The 22,987-nt window shown below is 44.3% G+C and overlaps 1 protein-coding gene across 1 annotated transcript in view; it reads left to right on the top strand.

Annotated features, from left to right (window-relative positions):
- Positions 1–22,987, top strand: part of EIPR1 (EARP complex and GARP complex interacting protein 1) — a 410,026-nt gene that overhangs the window by 369,330 nt on the left and 17,709 nt on the right. The window contains exon 8 of the mRNA XM_075341075.1: positions 15,656–15,820. Coding sequence (XP_075197190.1) covers positions 15,656–15,820 — 165 coding nt within the window. The remainder of the gene's footprint in view (positions 1–15,655; positions 15,821–22,987) is intronic.

The following is a 22,987-nucleotide window of genomic DNA, read 5'->3' as shown; positions in this document are numbered from 1 at the left end:
ATCAGAGAAGCCCCTGTCCCTGGGTAGCCTGTCCATACGTGTGACAACAGGTGTGCCTTAGGCTGGCCACAATAAAAGATCTTTCATTTTAGCTCATGAAAAATGGGAGCAAAAACAAGCGTTCCATTTATATTTTTGTTCAGTGCAATTTGTGATGGTGGTTACTGTCTCATTTATTGGCAACATCAAAATATTCCACTCTGAGATTTCACCATAGTTTCATTTAAAGGGAATCTGTCATGAGATTTTTGCTATATCATCTGAAAAGACCATAATGTAGGTAAAGAGACCCTGATTCCAATGATGTATCACTTAGCTTACTGGGTGCAGCTGTTGTGATATAATGAGAGTTGTTAGATGTAGCATGTAACTGAGCTCAGGCCTCTAACACCGCCCACATCATAGCTTCCTGTGTACATTGTATAGTGACAGTAAGCTGCTAATCAGTGCTGGGGGACTAGAAGTGATAATCTCCTGCTGATAAAACACTCATTGTATTGAAACAACAGCACGCACTCTAATAAGTGACACAGTACTGAAATCATGTCTCAGCCCCTACCTCATGCGGCCCTCAAATTATATAACAAAAACATGCTGACAAATTCTCTTTAATTTTGGTGTTTAAGTGTAAATTGAATTTTATAGATGCAATCCGAATTTTGTAACAGGAATCATAACTATTATAATAGACATTACAGAGGGGAAGCGCATAGAGACGCTAGTACCACCTATTAAATCCTAAAAGTCCATATCAATCCTTTCCTATCCCAAGTTGTGTCAAGGCCCTTTAAATGGTCAATTATGACTTTTAGGATTGCTACCTCCAATAGTTGGCTCTAGAATCTCTGTTCTATTTCTCTCTTAAGAGGCTAATTTCATAGTTAAATTCACAAAGGCCCATTGCATGGCCTACTAGTCTCCCTATGCCAATTTGGCAATCTTCTCAAGGAAAAACATTATCCCTTAGATGCTCAACTATTATATGTGATTTATAGTATTTATTGCCTCTGCCTCCTATTTAAGAGAAAGGGGACTTTTTGGCCCCTTTATTTTTTGGGGTTCAAGGGTTATTATAAAACTTCTACACAACAAATGGATGCCTCTTTTTTGCTGTAAAAAAAAAGTAAAAAATGTTGACTTGCATAATTTCTGATCAAAGTATTTTCAAATCTAGAAAGTAAAATGGAGGGAGCTTCTGGTGATGAGAACACAATCAACTTCAGTATGACAGATTTACAATAATTTTATGACATTTTGTAAATTATATTTTATAGCAGGGGTAAATTTCAAGCTCTGGCAAAGCCAAAGATGGACCAAATGTCTTAAGAGGCTGGCACATCTTACTCCTTCACACATCAGTTTTAGACTAGCACGCACAACTTGAACGACAGTTTACGTAAATGTCCCTAATGAACTCATCAGGTTACCTTGAGTTACATACTTTTCAATTTTGCCATTGCTTTACGAACATCAGGTTTAAAATAAGAACAATGCTTATAAATTCTGCTTATTAAGTAGTAGAAATGTAAAGGTGCCCATCCACATTAGACAAATTTCCGTCAATCCAGACATTAGGACTAGGGATGATCAAATATCACAAATATTCGGCAATATTCGGCTTTGTGAATATCCGACGAATAGTTGGCTGCTATGCGAATATTCGATGCGCAATGTAAGTCTATAGGAAGCTCGAATAGTTGCTATTCGGCAACTATTCGGGTTTCCCATAGACTCACATTGCACATCGAATATTCTCAAAAAGTCGAATAGCAGCGACCTATTCGGCGAATATGGGCGCAGCCAAATATTTGTGATATTCGATCATCCCTAATTAGGACTCATTGAAATATATATTTGACTAAGCATATTTATGTGGGAGAATGAAGCCGGTCATACACATTGGACTTATAATGGGTTTGGCCGATTGTCTACTGTGTATGAGGGTGTCGGCCAAATGATGATCAGGAGTAATGTCGACCAAACATATGTACCACATTGGCCAGTGGCTTACATCCGGGAGAACAATGTGTCAACAGGTGAGACAAACGCTCCTGTGTAAGGGAGAGTCGTTTGAGATGTATGTCAGTCAAATAATATTTCAGCCGAGAGACCTCTAATGTGTATGTCCAGCCTTAGCTGCCAGCCCAACTAGTAGTCGGCTGACAGTTTTTGATTTGTGTGATAGGGAATACTTTAAAAACAGCAAACACCTGCTGTAACTCCTGGGGTCCATACTGGTCTCTGTTTCCTTACAGCTGGTTACATGCGTCTACAAACGTGATTGCTGGATCCAATTACTGCCCTCTGTAGCAATTCCTCTATATGCTATAGAGCTGGCACCAACATTATAGCTATTCATGAATATAAAGGGAATGATCCAGCTCACCCACCGACTCAATAGATACAACGATAATCTGTTAGACCAAACATGAAGATCCCAATATATGTAGAAAAAGTTCCAACGTCTTAAAAAATCAATTTTGAAAGCCAGCGTGTGTTTCTTCAAGCTTGAAAAAGAACATATGTTGGTGTTTGAAATGCCAATACAGAGAAATAATAAAATAAAAACTTGCTGGGAATTTGTTTTTTAAAAAGTTCCAGACAAAAAAAGGAGAACATGACACTAACCCTGTGATTAGTTAGAAATTAGACTCATCTGTCCCCACCTTGTCAGTGCTCACATAACTTTAATTAGCCTATTAATAGCAATGATAAGCAAGAAATTATTACCAAGCACAAGCCGTCTGTGGGTTACAAGACTTTCTCCAAGGACCCTGGCATTCTAGAGTCAACAGTTTGAAATGTTATCAACAGATTTGCCTCTCACGGAACAGTCAAGAACCTTCCAGTATGTGGTGGCAAAAGGAAAATGCATGAATGGGACCCTTCAAGGTTTGCTTAAAATGTTTCAAAAGAACCTTTCGGAACATCCAGAGATCTCCAGGCTGAGCTGGAGACATCTGGTGATGGTTTAAATCTGTACTATACATCATGCTCTGAGCAAAACGGATGCATTGGCGAAAGTCAAGGTGGAACCCACTGCGTACAGAAAGGCATATAAAAGAGAGTAAAGGAACTTTGGCATAAGTTACCGTACATAAATAAAGCACAATTCTTCAGAGAAAATGTTATTTGGACAGACGTAACCAAACTAGAGCTTTTTGGCAATGCATGCAATTCATAAGAGACAAACTAAATAGTATACCGTATTTTTCGGACCATAAGACGCACTTTTTTTCCCCCAAATGTTGGGGGAAAGTGGGGGGGGTGCGTCTTATGGTCTGAATGTGGCTGCGGGGAATGTGGGTGCTGCGGTGGAGCGGGTCATCGGGGGCACGAGCAGGCTGCAGCAGCCTGCCGTGACCACGTGGACCCGCTCATTTAATATGCACGCCCATCCCCCGCCCATCATCCCTCAGTGCTGAAGCCGGCGCTGACAGGTGGGCGGGATGATGGGCGGGGGATAAACAGCCGGCTCGCATGATCACCCCTGGCAACTACGGCCTGGAGTGATCATGTGCGGCTGTATTCACTGCCCCCCGTGCATAATCATCAGCGCGGAGAGCAGTGAATGAGTGTACAGTACTCACCGTTCCCCTGCAGCATCGCTCGTCCTCCCGTCTGTATCAGCGGCAGCGCCGCTGATTGGAGCCGTCCCCAGTACCCTGCTGGATCGCGATCATCTCCTGTGTTTGTGCCGGCGGCTGAGTGGAGACTAGCGGCGCGCACAGCGATGACGTCATCGCTGTGCGCACGTGTCCACACGCAGCCGCCGGGACACTGGCACAGACACAGGAGATGATCGCGATCCAGCAGGGTAATGGGGACGGCTCCAATCAGCGGCGCTGCCGCTGACACAGACGGGAGGACGAGCGATGCTGCAGGGAGTGAGGTAAAGTGAGGTGAGTATGAACATTTATTTTTTTTTATGTGCCACAGGATGCGGCCATACACCAGGATGGGGGCATATTATGAGCCGAATGGGGGCATATTATGAGCCAGATGGGGGCATATTATGAGCCAGATGGGGGCATATTATAAGCCAGATGGGGGCATATTATGAACCAGATGGGGGCATATTATGAGCCAGATGGGGGCATATTATGAGCCAGATGGGGGCATATTATGAACCAGATGGGGGCATATTATGAGCCGGATGCGGGCATATTATGAGCCGGATGGGGGCATATTATGAGCCGGATGGGGGCATATTATGAACCAGATGGGAGGCATCTTATGAACCAGATGGGGGCATATTATGAACCAGATGGGGGCATATTATGAGCCAGATGGGGCCATATGCCATGATGGGTTATATAGCAGGATGCGGCCACATGCCAGTATATAGCAGGATGCGGTCATATGGCAGGATTACGGTATATAGCAGGATGAGGGACATATACTGTATATACCAGGCAGGGAGGATCATTACCAGGATGCGGCACCTTAGTAGAGAATTTGGGGACATTACCCCCATAACAGTGTCAGCAGCAGATCCTCGCCCCATGACAGTGTGTCATGACCACATTTTTTGCTTAAAATTTTATTTTCCTATTTTCCTCCTCTAAAACCAGGGTGCGTCTTATAGTCCGAAAAATACGGTAATAAAAAGTGACACATGGTTATATGCCTCTAGAACTTGAAGGTGTTACAGGAACAATTAAATCAGAGGATTGTAACAGTTTTAGAGAGAAGTGTTCTCCCAAGTGTAAGAAAACTAGGTTTAATTACCAAAGTGGGTTCTACAAAGGGACAATGACCCAAACCACACATCCAAAAGTACACAACTATGGCAAAGAAGGAATAAATGAACTAGTGAAATCTGTGGTTTCGAAAAGGAACTTGCAAACACTTAAAAGATTTAGAGAATTGCAGTGGAAGAAATGATCAGCAGAGACCAGTCCATAAAGCTCAGGTATAAGACTTATGAAGACTGGCAGGTTGTGCAGTCAAGTATTAGGGAAGGGGGACTTTAATCCTGTCCATGTCATCTACTATGCTTTTTCTTGGTTACTTATAAAATAACTGTAAGTATGGTGATAGATAGGTCACCCTTTATGTTGTACATTTGGTTATTTAAAATATTGTAATGATATAGAGTTGCTACATTGCCAGCTATTGCTGAAAGTTTTGACATTTCTTTATAACAAATATTGCTGATTACAAGAGTTGGGCCACATAGGCAATAGATTGACTGCAGCAGCTACATGGATAGGCTACTTGTAATCGACTGTAGGAAAGTAAGGAAGGAGCATGACCTGGATTACTAGAGTGTGAGAGATTAAATTAGCATTTTTTTTTTTTATTTATTTTAGTTTTTTTTCTTTTTTTTAAAACATTTCCGTGCTTAAAAGAAAAATAACCAAAAATAACAAAAAAAAGTCTTAATTATTGTATTACATAACTTACTTTCCTCCATATTTATCACTTCTCTTGTTTTTTTGGTCAAATACATATTGCCTGCAATACATTTTTTTCCTTTACAATTTTTATTAATCTACAGGGTACATTTGATATAATTTGTTTATGCAGACACTAACTAGTTTTGAAGAAACTCTGCATCTAGAACTAAACAACCCACTTACGGTATATTCAAATAACCAAATTGTATTCAATATCACAAAAATATGTATGATTATGGAAATAGAATTTGGATATTAACCCAAGCAGGAAGGAACCTGATATGATTGTAGATGTGCTGACACCATGTTAATATGAATAGAGCTTAAAGAGGGGAAAGGTAAAATCATCCTAAAAAAGGTAATATTGGGAAAAAGGATACGGTTCATATTAAGGTTTAAATAAATGACCCTAATGGATCTGACCCCTAACTAACCATGGAGTTTGGCATCCTAATGCGTTGCGATAGTGGTGCTCCCACTCAGTAAAGGCTGTCCCTTAAAATTCCCTCTAAGCTGCCTTAACACTAGAAGTCCCAGAGAGGGGTCATTTAACATTTCTACCTTTGGAACCCAGAGACGGGTCGAATGACCTGAAGGATTTTAGCTAACTTCCTATAATCACCGTCTTTTGTTCTGTAATTAAGGCCATTACTGTCGCACCACAGGAGGTTGTTGTTTTCCATTGAGTTTAGCCATTTAGTTTCTAGTTAGTTCTATTCAATTTATTGTATGTCATTTGACCCTCTTTCGTGACTTCAGGGGGGAGCTCAAAATTTCTGGGACTTCTAGTGTTAATGACAGGTAGACATCATAGCATAACCAACAAAAAGAGAGAAAAATAGTTATCTTTGTTGAGCATGATTCCTGAAATCTAAGAATGCAAAAAACCTCTTCACATAATGTCTCGACTATTGACACGTTTCCCACAGAAATAAGCCAGGTTCATCAGGAGACCAGATTCAACACTAGCTCCCATTACCTATGGTGGAAAAAATGACACTGCAGATGCATCTCTGGAGAGTAACTAAGGTGGAAAGAAGAGCGCAAATAGGGTTTCACCTGGAAAAACAGGGTGAGGGAAAAACGAGGTATCTTCTCACCTGAGGTGGTTGTGTGTGGCACAACCACTGATACGTATGTGACAGGCTGCTGCAGATCCACATGTGTCCAACACCAATACAAGGGTACAAAGATAGAGTCCATGGTTCCACTGTGCTGCCATCCAAAAGCCAAGTATGAGAGTCCAGTAAAAATTGCATTGTTAATTTCAATGCGTTTCAAGCAATCCTGCCTTTTCTTCAGGATAACACTATAGCTATGGTTAATTTGTTAATCCTGACAAAGAGGCTGGATTGTCTTGAAATAGGTAGAAATAAACCATTCAATTTTTACTGGACTTTTGTACACATCTTCTTCATGGCAGCGCAGAGGAACCACAGACTCTATCTTTGCATATGTATCTCAGCTTTCTAAATTGAGTGCTGAGGGATTTTAATTAAAGAAGTGGTTCACTACTCAGCATAGTGTCCACACATCGATGTAAACCTCCATAAAGAAGGCTTTTTTTCAAATACAGTGGAACCTTGGTTAACGAGGACAATCCGTTCTGGGACTGTGCTTGTTAACCAAGTTACTCGTTCAGCAAAGCAAGATTTCCCATAAGAAATAATTGCAATGCAGACAATTCGTTCCACAATTGTTAAATGTCCCATCCTGGTCCCCTATTGTGTCATTCCACACATACACAAACACGCACAAACACGCACAAACACACACACACACAAGCACCCACGCACACACACATATTATGCTCACCTTACCTTCCGTTCCATCGCCGGCCTGCTGGGACTTGCCGTTCTCTAGCACGGACTGTGTATCGGGTAACCATGGCGACGAGGGAGGAACTTCCGCACCCAGAGCGCTGACGTCAAAGGCAGGAGCCTCTGATTGGTCAGCGCGCTGCCTTTGAGTAGCGACTGACAGCGGAAGTTCCTGCTTCGTCGCCAATGGTTACCGATACACAACGTGGAGCGGCGAACTACAAGACCCAGGAGGCCGGCGATGAAACGGAAGGTACACATATTATGCTCACCTTACCTTCCGTTCCATCACCAGCCTCCTGGGTGTTGTAGTTTGCCGCGAGGATTCCTCCCTTCTCGCGATGCACCGGCGAACTACAAGACCCAGGAGGCCGGCGATGGAATGGAAGGTAAGGTGAGCAAAATACTGTATGTGTGTGCATGTGTGTTTGTTTATGTTTTGTGCGTGCTTGTGTGTGTTTGTGTGGACTGCAAGAGCAGGTCAGAGCGCGGTGGATGTACAGAACCGTATGTGTGTGCGGTGAGTATTTTGCTCGCACAGCAAAGCTGTCTCGTAAACAGTTACAAATTTACAGAAAGCTTTGCTTGTTGAGCGAAATTCTCGTTAAGTGGGTTACTAGTTAAGCGAGGTTCCACTGTACCATGTTTAGTCACTTGTGCCTCTGAGCGGTGCTATTGCGGTCCGCTCAGCCTCATCATGTGACCCCCCCCGGGCTTCGTGATCTCTGAGGTCCGGTGATGTCACGTCAACTTCCAGATGACCCGACATCACCGAGGCCGGCCCCAGTCTAGCTGAGTGACTGGGCTATGGGCGGAGTTTCACTGCTCGTCACAGCCTAGCAGCGCTCCTGCTTGTGGCGCTCTGCGGTAAAGGAGAGAGTGCGCAAGATGCTGGGCTGTGACGAGTGTTGAAATGCCGCCCACAGCCCAGTTACTCACAGAGACTGAGTCCTACCTCAGTGATATCAGGTGAACTGGAAGTTGACCTGACATCACCAGATCTCAGAGATCACAGAGCCCGGGGGTTATGTGATGGGTATGAGTGGACCACAATAGCGCCGCTCTCAGAGGCACAATTGACTAAACAAGGTATTTGAAAAAAGCCTTCTCTATGAGGTTATATTGATGTGTAGCCACTATGCTGAGTAGTGAACCACACCTGTAAAGCTTCCCAAATGCGGAACGTCACACTATGTGCTTTCCAAGACGTCACTTCCTACATGTCACAGTAAGGCGCCACATAGAAAGTATGGGAGTGGCAGTTGGGCATAGAGTGCATGTCATTACTTTACCTCCATATTTAGCACTTCTCATTTTTTGGAGGGGCAAAATATATATTGCCTGCAATGTTTTTTTCCTTTTCAATTTTTATTCATATAGGGGATACATTTGATATAATTTGTTTATGCAGGCAGTACCTAGTTTTGAAGAAACTCTGGTAGAAACATTTGTAGAAAGTTCAAAAAAATCTATGTCTTGCATGCTGACTCTGATAATCTCCTCGTTTCATGTACCGAAAGAGGGAAACAGGCACAAAACCCATGTGGTTTAAGTAGTGGATGGATAGTCATGAGTGATGTCGCAGAGGGAAGAAAAATGTATCTTTTCTTTATTTTTTACTTAAAAAGAGAAATGTGCTAAAAGAAATGGGGGGAAAGATCTCAGAAACATTTTAGATTTTGCTATAAAGTCTCTTGCAACAGTTTAAAAGCAATCTTGTGACTTTAGAGGAAGGTTACCTAAAAGCAAAATATAGCTATTATCCTTAATTTTCCTAAACAGAAATAATATCATGAAGTGATATCAATTTAAAAAAATGTACAGTTTATTAACATAATACAAAATATGACTTACAGAATATAACCTAAAAACAACCAAAAATGACCCCAACGGGTGACTGGTGAAAATGTTTTCCTATTTAATGGTTTGCCACTTCGACAAAATATGATTCCCTCTTTTATAACCTGTATGAAATGCAAAAATTCAAAAAGTAATTGTTTTCATACATATATTAAACTAAGAATCAGAATCCATTCCTTTATTACACTGGTAGTATGCAAAGATCTTATATTGTATAAACGTATATACATTTGGCTGTGGGATTTTTAACAAATTTTTAGATTCTCTATGTAACTAATTATTATTGCACAGTTCACATGCTACCAGCGCTGCGGGAAAAGAGTATAATATTTTGCCCATGTTCCGAATTCGTAAATAACTTACAACACATGGACATACCATACTACACTTTTTAAGTGTTATTGTTGCTTTCTAATTTCACGTAAAACTTCATAAAAGGCAAATTCAAGATTAAAGAGAATCTGTCAGTAGAATCAACCTTCCTAAGCCATCTATCTGGACATGTAGGTCGTAGAAAGTTGAATAATATGATAATTTGATATCAGATTCCTTATTCCAGAAACATCCACATTTTTCTTAATATGTAAATGAGCTCTTAAGATTTATTTGCCGGATATAGATGTCCCTGAGAATCTGCCTCCAGAGCTTCTTTTGAATGAGTCATGTAGATCAGGAGAGTAGACTGTCAGTCATTACATGTCTCACATTTTTAGTTCTCCTTTTTTCATTAAAAAATAATAGAGGAAGATTCTCAGGGATATCCTCCAGCTCACCATATAATGTCTCGGGACGAATCAAAAAGGTGCGGAGCACGGAAAGAAACCAACTGGCTCCCGGGCAGAATATTCCAAAGTGTGAAAAACCAGCATGCGTATAAATCTTACATAAAATCATCAATTTATTATTCCATAGAGGAGTCTAAAAACATAGACACAAGCCGGTCTATGTGTTTTGAGCAAACTTGCTTTTATTCATGACCATGGTCATAAGTAAGAGTAAATTTGCTCAAAACGCGTATTCTGGCCCTTTTCTATGTTTTTAAACTTATTTATGAAATAATCAAGTGACGATTTTATGGACCATTTTTTGCGAATGCTGGTTTTTTCATACTTTAGATCTATGTTGGGCCCATAGATCTTTACAGCTCATTTACATATTAACAAAAATGTGGATTTCTCTAGAACAGGGGTGGGGGACCTCCGGCCCGCGGGCCGCATGCGGCCCGCCATGACCTTTTATGTGGCCCCCGGGCAGATTCCCGGGGGAGGCAGTGCTGGTGCTGTCACCGCGGTCTTGCTGCCGCCGGCCCTTTAAATCCACACATTGCTGTTTGTGCTGCAATATGTTCTCCCGTCGGCCAGTGCCAATTGTGGGCGGGTCCACAGCAGCCTCACAGCTTCCAGCCTTGTGTGTCCGCCCCCTGCCCTCCGGAGATCAGTGCCTGCCTTCTCCTTCTGATGCTGTGTGTCCGGCTCCTGCACTCCGGTGATGTGAATGCAATGCTGCTGTGAGTCCAGCGCCGACCCTCTGCTGCTATGTGCCCTGCCCAATGCTTTGTGCCTCCCCACACCAGTTCAGTAAACCTTCTCCTCCAGAGTTGCATGAAACTCAGCGCAGTGTGCCCCCCAATGTCCTGTGTGCACCCCTCCCCCAGTCCTGTGTGCAGCCCATCACCCAGTAGTCCTGTTTGCACCCCCCCAATCCTGTGTGCACCCCTTCCCCAGTCCTGTGTGCAGCCCCCCAATGTCCTGTGTGCACCCCCACACAATCCTATGTGCAGCCCATCACCCAGTCCTCTGTGCACCCCCCAGTCCTGTGTGCACCCCCCAGTCCTGTGTGCACCCCCCAGTCCTGTGTGCACCCCCCAGTCCTGTGTGCACCCCCCAGTCCTGTGTGCACCCCCCAGTCCTGTGTGCACCCCCCAGTCCTGTGTGCACCCCCCCCCGTCTTGTGTGCACCCCCCCCAGTCCTGTGTGTCCCCCCCAGTCCTGTGTGCAGCCCCCCCCAGTCCTGTGTGCAGCCCCCCCAGTGATGTCTGTGCCTCCCCCCCAGTGATGTCTGTGCCTCCCCCCAGTGATGTCTGTGCCTCCCCCCAGTGATGTCTGTGCCTCCCCCCCAGTGATGTCTGTGCCTCCCCCCCAGTGATGTCTGTGCCTCCCCCAGTGATGTCTGTGCCTCCCCCCAGTGATGTCTGTGCCTCCCCCCCAGTGATGTCTGTGCCTCCCCCCAGTGATGTCTGTGCCTCCCCCCAGTGATGTCTGTGCCTCCCCCCAGTGATGTCTGTGCCTCCCCCCCAGTGATGTCTGTGCCTCCCCCCAGTGATGTCTGTGCCTCCCCCCCAGTGATGTCTGTGCCTCCCCCCCAGTGATGTCTGTGCCTCCCCCCCAGTGATGTCTTTGCCTCCCCCCAGTGATGTCTGTGCCTCCCCCCAAGTGATGTCTGTGCCTCCCCCCCAGTGATGTCTGTGCCTCCCCCCCAGTGATGTCTGTGCCTCCCCCCAGTGATGTCTGTGCCTCCCCCCCAGTGATGTCTGTGCCTCCCCCCCCAGTGATGTCTGTGCCTCCCCCCCAGTGATGTCTGTGCCTCCCCCCAGTGATGTCTGTGCCTCCCCCCCAGTGATGTCTGTGCCTCCCCCCCAGTGATGTCTGTGCCTCCCCCCAGTGATGTCTGTGCCTCCCCCCAGTGATGTCTGTGCCTCCCCCCAGTGATGTCTGTGCCTCCCCCCCAGTGATGTCTATGCCTCCCCCCCAGTGATGTCTGTGCCTCCCCCCCAGTGATGTCTGTGCCTCCCCCCCAGTGATGTCTGTGCCTCCCCCCCAGTGATGTCTGTGCCTCCCCACAGTGATGTCTGTGCCTCCCCACAGTGATGTCTGTGCCTCCCCACAGTGATGTCTGTGCCTCCCCACAGTGATGTCTGTGCCTCCCCACAGTGATGTCTGTGCCCCCAGCCCCGCGTGTGGTGTCTGTGCCCCCAGCCCCGCGTGTGGTGTCTGTGCCCCCAGCCCCGCGTGTGGTGTCTGTGCCCCCAGCCCCGCATGTGGTGTCTGTGCCCCCAGCCCCGCGTGTGGTGTCTGTGCCCCCAGCCTCATGCCCCCAGTTAATTAATTGCTTCACCCAATATAGCAGGGTCATTTAAACATTAATTATTTTGTGTGGCCCCCGAAGATTGGTAGAAATTTCCAAATGGCCCCCGACAGAAAAAAGGTTCCCCACCCCTGCTCTAGAACAAGACATCGAATCTCAGATATCAAGGTGGCATTTTATTCCACTTCCTTAGACCTACATGCCCATATAAATGGTTTAAGAGGGTTGTCCTACTGACAGATTCCCTTTAAAGATGTCTTGCAAAAAATTGTATTTTGTCACCCTCCTAGTTCTTTAAGTAATAATGTGTAAGTGCGTTCAAATACTTACGGATTACCGCCTTCCCCATTGCGGTTTTCAGAATGTTTCTGGAAACTGGAGAAGACGGTGATCGTTAAGTATTTCAGTAAACTTATACATTATTACGTAAAGTACTAGGAGGGTGACAAGATCATTTTTTTTAGGCGACGTCTTCATTAAGAGTAAAGGTAATTTAAAAAAAGAAATTACCATATTTTTAAAAAATAATAATTGCCTCAGATTCTATCATTTAGCTGCTTTCAGGATAGGTTTCGATAATATTATTTGGGTTATTTTTTTTTAAATTTTTTTTAAAAAAGGCTGAGGATTCAGAGCTTCCTTCAGTAGACGTTAGCAGACGATGCGTCTGTCTTGAAGGTCAAAATGGACGACTCCCCAGAGCCCTGTGCAGCCGGGGGTTTCTATGGAAACCTCACACAGTTGAGTGTAGGAAAAATTTATTTTTAACACATGTCATGCTATGGATTTTTTTAATCATTGTTTTTACAGTCTATATGTGAAGAATAAGGGATGCAATAGATGGCAATGTAAGGGATGTTTCCGGATAACAAATTGGATAAGTTATTATTTTTATATTAGGCTTTGGAACTAAAGAATAATACTATGTATCATCTACATTTTGCACAGTGAATATTTCACAAACTTTCTCCTCACCTACCAAACAGACCCTATGTTCACAGGGGCTCTCAGTCTTAATAACCCTATGTCAAGAGTTGAAGGAAATCTGATAAAGTGGTGGGATACGAAAACGAAATATTCCATCGCTCCTGTTAAAATTTAAAGTGGTTTTCCACCCTAAGGCAAACTGTTGGCAAGGAAAACTAACATTTCTGTGAGCCGAATCCTGACAATGTGTGCATTACACAATGTTTGTATTCGGCAATCTGTACTGCTTGCTAAATGTTTGCTTTGTGATGAAACCCCTTTTAAAGTATTATTATTTATTACTAGCTGTAGTACCCGGCGTTACCCGGGATAGTAAGGGTACCGTCACACTTTAGCGACGCAGCAGCGATCCCACCAGCGATCTGACCTGGTCAGGATTGCTGCTGCGTCGTTACATGGTCGCTGGTGAGCTGTCAAACAGGCAGATCTCACCAGCGACCAGCCCCCAGCCAACAGCGACGCTGCGCTTGCACGGAGCCGGCGTCTGGAAGCTGCGGACACTGGTAACTAAGGTAAACATCGGGTATGGTTACCCAATGTTTACCTTAGTTACCAGCGCACACCGCTTAGCTTAGCGTGTGCAGGGAGCAGGAGCCAGCACTGGCAGCGTGAGAGCTGCGGAGGCTGTTAATGAAGGTAAATATCGTGTAACCACCTTGGTTACCCGATGTTTACCTTGGTTACTGCTTAACGCAGGCTGTCAGATGCCGGCTCCTGCTCCCTGCACTTTCAGGATTGTTGCTCTCTCGCTGTCACACACAGTGATGTGTGCTTATCAGCGGGAGAGCAACAATAAAAAAATGAACCAGGGCTGTGTGTAATGAGCAGCGATCTCACAGCAGGGGCCAGATCGCTGCTCAGTGTCACACAGAGCGAGATCACTAATGAGGTCACTGCTGCGTCACAAAAAACGTGACTCAGCAGCGATCTCAGTAGCGATCTCGCTGTGTGTGAAGTACCCCTAACTCTCTCTGTCTCTCTCTTAGTCTCTGTCTCTCTCTGTGTCTGTTATTCCATGACGCTTTACATATGAAAAAGAGTGTACATACAAGTACAATAATCATGAACAATACAGGGCAGAGACTGGTACAGGAGGAGAAGACCCTGCCCGCAAGGGCTCACAGTCTGCAAGGGATGGGTGAGGTTAAGGTAGGTGAGGGTAGAGATGGTCAGGCAGCGCTATAGTGGACTCAGGAATATTGCAGGTTGTAGACTTGTCGGAAGAGGTAGGTTTTCAGGTTCCTTTTGAAGATTTCCAATGTAGGTAAGAGTCTGATATGTTGTGGCAGAGCGTTCCAGAGTATGTTGGAGGCACTGGAGAAATCTTGTATGTGATTTTGGGAGGAGGACATAAGAGAGGAGTAGAGAAGGAGATCTTGTAAGGATCGGAGGTTACGTGCAGGTAAGTACCGGGAGACTAAGTCACAGATGTATGGAGGAGACAGGTTGTGGATGGCTTTGTATGTCATGGTTAAGGTTTTGAACTGGAGTCTTTGGGGAATGGGAAGATAGTGAAGGTATTGGCATAGAGGAGAGGTTGGGGATTAGTGGGGGGACAGGTAGATTGGTTGGGCAGCAGAGTTTAGAATAGATTGTAGGGGTGTTCGAAGGGAGTCCATAGAGCAGGGGGTTGCAGTAGTCCAGGTGGGAGGGGATGAGGGCATGCACTAGTGTTTTTGCAGCTTCTTAGTTAAGAGTATGTGCATGCGGGGTATTTTTCAGGCAACTAAACATGTCCTTTTCAAACAGAGGACACATTAAAAATGACTCTAATTTTTTGGAGTTTTGTAGATGTAACAAGTCTTATTTTTTTCTTTTTGCTTATCATTTTTCATTGTTTCTTGAGCACTTTTGTGACGTTTTTAAGTGCTTTCTTCACTGTTTTTGGGCATTTCTTTATAAATGCCATCAAACAATAATGAAAGGACTAGATTTTTTTTTTCTTTTAATGGAAGCCGTTTAGAAAACACTCTGGTTTTTTTTTTGTTTTGTTTGGTTTTTTTTCTATCCTGTCCATTGATCTCTACTTGGAAGCATTCCACACTTTACAATAGAAAACGCCTGAAGTATGATCCGATCACTTCTTTTAATTGCTCGACATTTTTTTTTAAATCTGAAGGGGTTAAAAGATACTCAAAAGCCTCAACATATGAGCAGCCAGTGACCTCTATATGGAAATGAATAGGAAGAGTCTTTTCCACAGTTTTCTGAACGCTTTTTAAGGCAATTTTCGGAGTAGATTCATTCCAACGTGGCCCAAAAAGTATCTTGTGTGAACATGCCCTGAACGATAAAAGGCAACAGGTGCTTATTATTTTACAAGTGACCGGACTGCATGTTTTTTAAGGAGACTAATAAACTGGCCACCATCGGCCAACTCATTATGGGGTTCTGCTATTTACAGCCTTCCATAGAACTTGTGATCACTCTTCATATTAGCACCATTGTTGGAATCATGGCTTTTTAGATAAGTTACATTTTTTTTTTTTATTTCAATTTTAGGGTTTGGAGTGTTAGGTACAACCACTCCCATGATCAGCTGGTCTTGACTGGAAGTAGCGATAGTCGAGTAATCCTGTCTAATATGGTCTCTATTTCTTCTGAGCCATTTGGACACCTTGTCGATGATGAAGACTTAAGCGATCAAGAAGATCATCAGGAAGAGAAGTAAGTGCTAAATATTTTCTACAAAAAAAACTTGTGTTTTTAAAGTTCTACTTTTAAGGTACATCTGTGCTTTTTCAACTAATTTGATAATTAGTATAAGTTCCAACAGGACGTTTTGAACCATTAGTTGTACACCCTCACTTCCCTCTTTTAATTGTGCTCTCTGGAATCCACGGTCCGTATGTAACAAGCTTCCTTACATCCACAACTTCTTTCTCCATAACTCTCTTAAGATGCTAGCCCTCACTGAAACCTTGATTTCAGGATTCTGACCCTACTTCCCCTGCTGCCATTTCTCACGGTGGTTTACACTTTTCCCATTCACCAAGACCTGAAAACAGACATGGTGGTAGAGTCGGTTTACTCCTGTCCCCACAATGTACTTTCCAGGTAATTCCCCCAGCTCCATCACTCTCATTCCTATCCTTTGAGGTCCACACCATTAGGCTTTTCCATCCCCTCTCCCTCAGAGTAGCTGTCATATACCGTCCACCAGGCTCACCCACCCAGTTCCTTGACCACTTTTCAGCCTGGGTGGCGCACTTCATGTCCTCAGAATTACCAACGCTTATCCTAGGGGACTTTAACATACCCATGAACAGCCCCTCCTCCCCATCTGCATCCCAGCTTCTATCTCTCACCACCTCCCTTGGCCTCTCATAGCTCTCATCCTCAGATACACATAAAGATGGTAATACCCTTGACCTGGTCTTTATTAGCCTCTGCTCAAACTCTCACTTTGACAACTCACCTCTTCCCCTCTCTGACCACAACATCCTCTCCTTCAAGCTCACAATCCCTCGTCCACCCCAGCACACACCCACCTATCACACATTCAGAAACCTACAGGCCATTGACTCTCAGACTCTTTACACTCATCACTGTCCCCTATCTCCTCACTTTCCTGTCCTGATCTGGCTGTAAAGCACTACAAGGACACACTCAGAAGTACCCTAGACAAGCAGCACCCCTTACCCTCATAACCTCCAAACACAGAGTAAAACAGCCTTGGCTCACAGCCCAAACTCGATTTCTGCAGCGATGCTCTAGGAGTGCCGAACGCATACGGAGGAAAACCCGCACACCAGAAAACTTAATTCACTACAAGTTCATCTTAAGGACCTACAACTCTTCCCTTCATCTCGCCAAACAAACCTACTTCACCACCCATATTTCCTCACTATCCAAAAATCCAAAAAAGCTCTTTGACACCTTTCACTCCCTCCTCAGTTCCAAAGTACAGACCCCCATCACAGACCTTCATGCTAATGACATGGCCTCACATTTTACAGAGAAAATAGAAAACACCCACCGAGAGATCAGCTCCCAGCCACCAAGCATTGTGAATCCCATCCCTCCCCATAACCCATCCAGCTAACTTTCCACATTTGACCCAGTCTCAGAGGAGGAAGTCTACAGGCTCCTCTCTTCTTCTCGTACTACCACTTGCCCTACTGATCCCCTTCCCTCACACCTACTCCAGTCCCTCTCTCCCGGTTGTCACCACTCACCTAACTAAAATCTTCAATCTCTCTCTCTCTTCTGGTATCATCTCCTCCTCCCTCAAACACTCTATCATTACTCCATTATTAAAAAAAACCTTCCCTTGATCCGTCCTGCACAAGCAACTACAGACCAGTCTCCAATCTCCCTTTCACCTTCAAACTCTTGGAGCGCCTGGTCTACTGTCGCCTCACCAGTTACCCTTCCACTCACTCTCTTCTAGATCCTTTACAGTCTGGCTTCCGCCCTTTACACTCAACAGAAACTGCCTTTGTCAAAGTGACCAATGACCTGTTGACAGCAAAACGTAACGGTGACCACTCTCTGCTTATCCTTCTTGACCTCTCTGCCACCTTCGACACTGTTGACCACCATCTCCTTCTCTCTATGCTCCATTCTGTTGGCCTAAAGGACACTGTGCTTTCCTGGTTCTCTTCCTATCTTTCTGGCCGTTCATTCAGTGTATCATTTGCTGGCTCCACATCTTCTCTTCCTCTCACTGTTGGGGTCCCTCAAGGTTTTGTCCTTGGCCCTCTTCTTTTCTCCCTCTACACTGCCCCAATTGGAATGACCATCAGCAGATTTGGCTTTCAATACCATCTTTATGCTGATGACACACAGCTATACACCTCATCCCCTGAACTCACCCCCGCTGTACTACAGAACACAAGTGACTGCCTGACTGCAGTTTGCAATGTCATGTCTGCTCTCTATCTGAAACTTAACCTTTCCAAAACTGAACTTCTTTTTTTCCCTCCGTCTTCCAACCTTCCTAAACCTGACATCTTCCTCTCTGTGTGTGGCACACCGATATGTGCAAGGCAGCAAGCCCGCTGTCTGAGTGTTATACTTGACACTGATCTCTCCTTCACCTCCCACATACAATCTCTTGCCCGCTCCTGCCGCTTGCACCTCAAGAACATCTCTACAATCTGCCCCTTTCTCACAATGGAAATGACAAAAACCCTCACCGTGGCCCTGATCCACTCTCGCCTTGACTACTGTAACTATTGATTGGCCTCCCCCTAACTAGACGCTCTCCTCTACAGTCCATCCTTAATGCAGCAGCCAGGGTCACCTATCTGGCTAACCACTACTCAGATGCCTCTGCTCTGTGCCAGTCATTGCACTGGTTGCCCATATATCACAGGATCCAATTCATACTGCTTGTTCTCACCCACAAAGCTCTCCACAGTGCGGCACCCCTCTACATCTTCACCCTCCTCTCTATCACCCCACCCGTTCTCTACGCTCTGCAAATGACTTTCAACTAACATCCACACTAATTCGAACCTCCCACTCCCGGATCCAAGACTTCTTCCGTGCTGCACCAATCCTCTGGAACCCTCTACCCCAAGAAGTTAGGATGAATCACAACTTACTTGGCTTCAGACGCACCCTAAAAACTCATCTTTTTAGGGCGGCCTATCACATTCCCTAATCAAATCCAATTCACATAGTCCCTCTACAACTTCTCACAACATAACCCCAGGTCAAACTCCATGGCACCCAAACACATTTCAAGGTTCTGGCCAATTGGTCCAGGAAGCCATTATCTATCCCCCATTTCCTTGAGATGGCTGAATTGTCATAGTAAATAAGTACTTGTACCTTGCCCCCCACCCCCACCCCCCACCCGCCCCATCTCATTGTAGATTGTAAGCTGTCACGAGCAGGGTTGTCTTTTTTTTACCCTCTAAATATTGTATTTGCTATAACTGTCACTTGTTTGTATATGATCTTCCTGAGTTGTAAAGCTCTGCGAATATGTTGGCGCTTTAGAAATAAAGATTATTATAATTAATCAAACTATAGAATTCTATGATTTGTTCACGTACTACTTCTTTTCTGCAGATCACCACTAAAGATGAGCGAACCCGTGGAAGTTTAGTTTGGCGTGTGCAGCCGAACTGTGCCTCCACGGGTTCAGACTTGGCCCGAACCACTATGGAAGTCCCTGATTGGCAGTGAGGGTCTCCGCCCATTTGCAGCCAGCCTTAAGCAGATCACTTTTGGGGTAGATGGGCAGGGTTTTTCCATTTTTTTTTTAGGGGTGAGTTAATTAATTGTTTGAAAAAATATGAGTGTAATTTTCAAGCTGATAATTTGGGGCAGCCCCCGAAGGTTGGTAGAAATTTCCAAATGGCCCCTGGCAGAAAAAATGTTCCCCACCCCTGCTATATAGCTTCAGCGCCTGTCGCCTAGAAGGAATATTTTACCCTAGGCAAATCCTGAAATGGGCCCTAAGTAAGGATGGTAGGTATGAGCTCTTTGTCAACACCACTAACGCCAAGGGAGACAAAAGGAAACAATACAGGGGAAACACAATTGCTACCACCGGAGCCCAGGTAGATAGCAAAAGACAGCAAAAAGATAGCAAAAAGACAAAGATAGCAAAAGACAAACACTTAGGAGCAGCTATCACAGAATTCTCTGGAACAACAAGAGGAGACGACCGCTGCAGACCACAGCCGGGAACAACTATAAACCACACCTAAAGGGTGAGGTTTATAAATGAAGTCAGAGGCTGGAAACTGAGAGGAAAAACTGACAGTTTCCTAGGGCCATAGAGTCCACCGCTGCAGAAACAGGGAACTGTCAGATAACAACATGAGCTGCCAATCTCTGGGATTTTCTAACACTCATTGCCACTGGATTGTCAGCCGGCCATGACATTTCCATGACAGGCCGTGATATAGAGGTGGTGTCGAAAACACATGCCACAGCGACCCTACGCGACTAATAGTGGAAGTCTTTGGCCCCAAAAAACTGAAGGTTAACCTTTTTATATTGGTATTTTAAAAATAGAATACATTAAAAGAAAATAAAGTAATGACCTAGATGTTGATTATTTCCATGTAACACATTGATGTTGTTTCGATACGTGCTGGTTAGGTGCAATATCAATGCTATTATTTGACATATATCTGAATTCTGTGACCTCAGTGAGATAAATCTTGACATGTGACGGCTCTTATAAAGAATCCTATACAAAGATTAAATCTCTGCTTATGTCAAAAAAAGCTTTGTATACCAGCATAAGACGCTAGATGTGTAGAAGCCTGCCCATTTCACAGTTTAAATATCGGTACAGCTCTAAGTCACTATAAATGCTCGCACAGGAAAGTGCTACAGACAAAGCATTAGAAACAATTTCACACTGTATTAAACATGTGCGATTTACTATAATTCTAAAAAGAGAAAAAACAAAATCAATGGCAGCGTGCTGGAAATGTATTTATCTTAGTTTCATCTTCTGCTTGTAACGGTGAGGTCTACCACCAGCTACTAATGACCGATCAGCCATTTTGTATCTGCTGGACAGCAATGTCCTGTTTCGTGTACTTGGTATAGTAGGTGTCATGAACTATATTGACTGTGATTAAATAGTAACTCTTCTTTCTAGCACTGTATATTATATCCTGCATATTTCAAGTGGATGCTTAAAGGTTTTGTCTTCAAAAGCACACCGCTCCTCTTCTCCCTGGCTTGCTTTTTGCTGTGTGCAGTCTTCTCCTAAAGTTCGATAGTTGAGACCAGCATCATGGTCATGCCGGTGGTCCGAACTAAGCACTCTCCCATGCTGCTAACAAGGGCACACTTGTGCCTGTAACATGAAAGAAGTGCAGGGGCACTAAAGCTAGTTGGATCAAGCTTGCAGACTCCAGTCCTCAAGAGCCACCAACAGTGCATGTTTTTAGGTTTTCCCTAATAATGCACTAGTGATGGAATTTTTAACTTAGACAATATTAAGGAAATTCTGAAAATGTGACCTCTTGGTGGCTCTTGAGGACTGAAGTTGGGGAACACTGCTATAAAGCCTAGAACATGCAAGTGGCACGTACTCCTTCCTTAGGTTTTTGGCCATTTGGAGACTGCAAGGTGGCCAGTAACAGAAGTAATGAGCTGTTCATGATAGACTTAAAAAAATCCTCTATTATTCTTCTCATTCCCCATGTTAAGCTCCATTAAAATAAAAAAAAGCCTATACTCCCCTCCCGTGTCGGTGCCGTTCCAGTGGTGCCAATGCTCATGTCCCCGATGCGCACGGAAGGTTGTGATGTTATGCGAGTCCCGCTCCCAGTCACCACGGATTTCACTGTCTCCACCGATTTCACTGTCTCCACTTTCAGACATATGTTTAAACGACAGGAAGTGAGAATTTTGGCTGGTTGCCTACTTTCTTTTAAGTACTCATACGTCCGAAGGCGGGGAGAGTGAAGTTGGCAGTGATTGGGTGCATGAGGTTGTGATATCACTCAAGCCCCGTAAACGCAAGCACGGCACCGCTGGAATGGAAAGGGAGGTGAGTACAACCCCTTTAGCGTGGAGAGGATTTTGTTTATAAGAGATACTATAATGTGCAAAGTTTCTTTGAAATTCTTACCATTAATCAGTATTACCATTAATAACCCCTTTAAAAATGGTCAACAAAATTAGAGCGCGGAAATGGTGATTCCCATGGTATCTTTATCAGTCAGAGGACTTTAAGAAGTCTTTACAGACCTTTTGGGACACATACAAAATAGACAACCAGGAACATAGCGAGGATGTTCATCTATTCTGGGCGGCCTCTAAAGCAGTGGTAAGGGGGCAAATACTTGCATATGTTAGCTACAGAAAGAAAAAGATAATGAAGCGTACTCTGGAAGCCCAGAAACATTTAACCCAGACATACAAGGCATTCAAACTTTCTAATACACCCACTGCAAAACAATAATTCCTAGAAGCCAAAGAGGCTGCAGACACGTTGGCTCACGAAGCAGCACTGAACAATATTGATTACTTGAAATACAAATACTTTAAATGGGGCAACAAACCGGGAAGACTTTTGGCTTCAATGACAAAACCATTCAAACAGGCCACTAGAATCCAAAAGATTAAAAAAGGGACGGGACAATCATATCCAGAGACAATGAGATAACCGAGGAGTTTAGGGCCTTTTTTGGGTCACTTTACTCAGCTGAGACTGGAAATACTACTGATGGGGCTGGTTTTCTTCGGCCTAGGGTAACTCCACCCCTGTCTGAGGAACAGAAAGCCATACTGGATGCACCCCTTGGTACGGCGGAGGTTATGCAAACTATTAACACCCTCAAGGTCGCTAAAGCACCGGGACCTGACGTGTTTAGCAACGAGTATTATAAATTGTTAGGACCCTCTGTAGGACCGCATCTATGTGCAGTGTTCAATGAAATAGTGAGGGCTAAGAAGCTTCCAGACGGTTTCAATGAAGCGTGTATTATTGTCCTGCCCAAGCCAGGTAAAGATCCCTTACAAGTTGAAGGGTATAGGCCAATTTCTTTACTCAACTCAGACTTTAAAATCTTCACTAAAATATTGGCTAATAGATTACAACAAATTATCCCGGATTTGATATTGCCTTGCCAGACTGGGTTCATTCATGGAAAGTCGATTACCTATAATATTAGGACGGCAATAGGAGCTATCTCATACAGCAGACGGCACCGATACACCAAGAACATCATTGTAGGATTAGATGCCGACAAGGCGTTCGATAGGGTTTCCTGGGGCTATCTGTATGGCCTTCTTGATAGACGAAAATTTGGTCCCTGGTTTGGCGAGGCAATCAAAATGATTTAAAAGGACCCAAGATCTTATCTGTCCATAAACAATGCGCCATCTCAATCTTTTAATATGCAG

The sequence above is a fragment of the Anomaloglossus baeobatrachus genome, chromosome 3, assembly GCF_048569485.1.
Source record: "Anomaloglossus baeobatrachus isolate aAnoBae1 chromosome 3, aAnoBae1.hap1, whole genome shotgun sequence".
Classification (NCBI taxonomy): domain Eukaryota; kingdom Metazoa; phylum Chordata; class Amphibia; order Anura; family Aromobatidae; genus Anomaloglossus; species Anomaloglossus baeobatrachus.
This window is presented reverse-complemented; position numbering and strand designations above follow the sequence as displayed.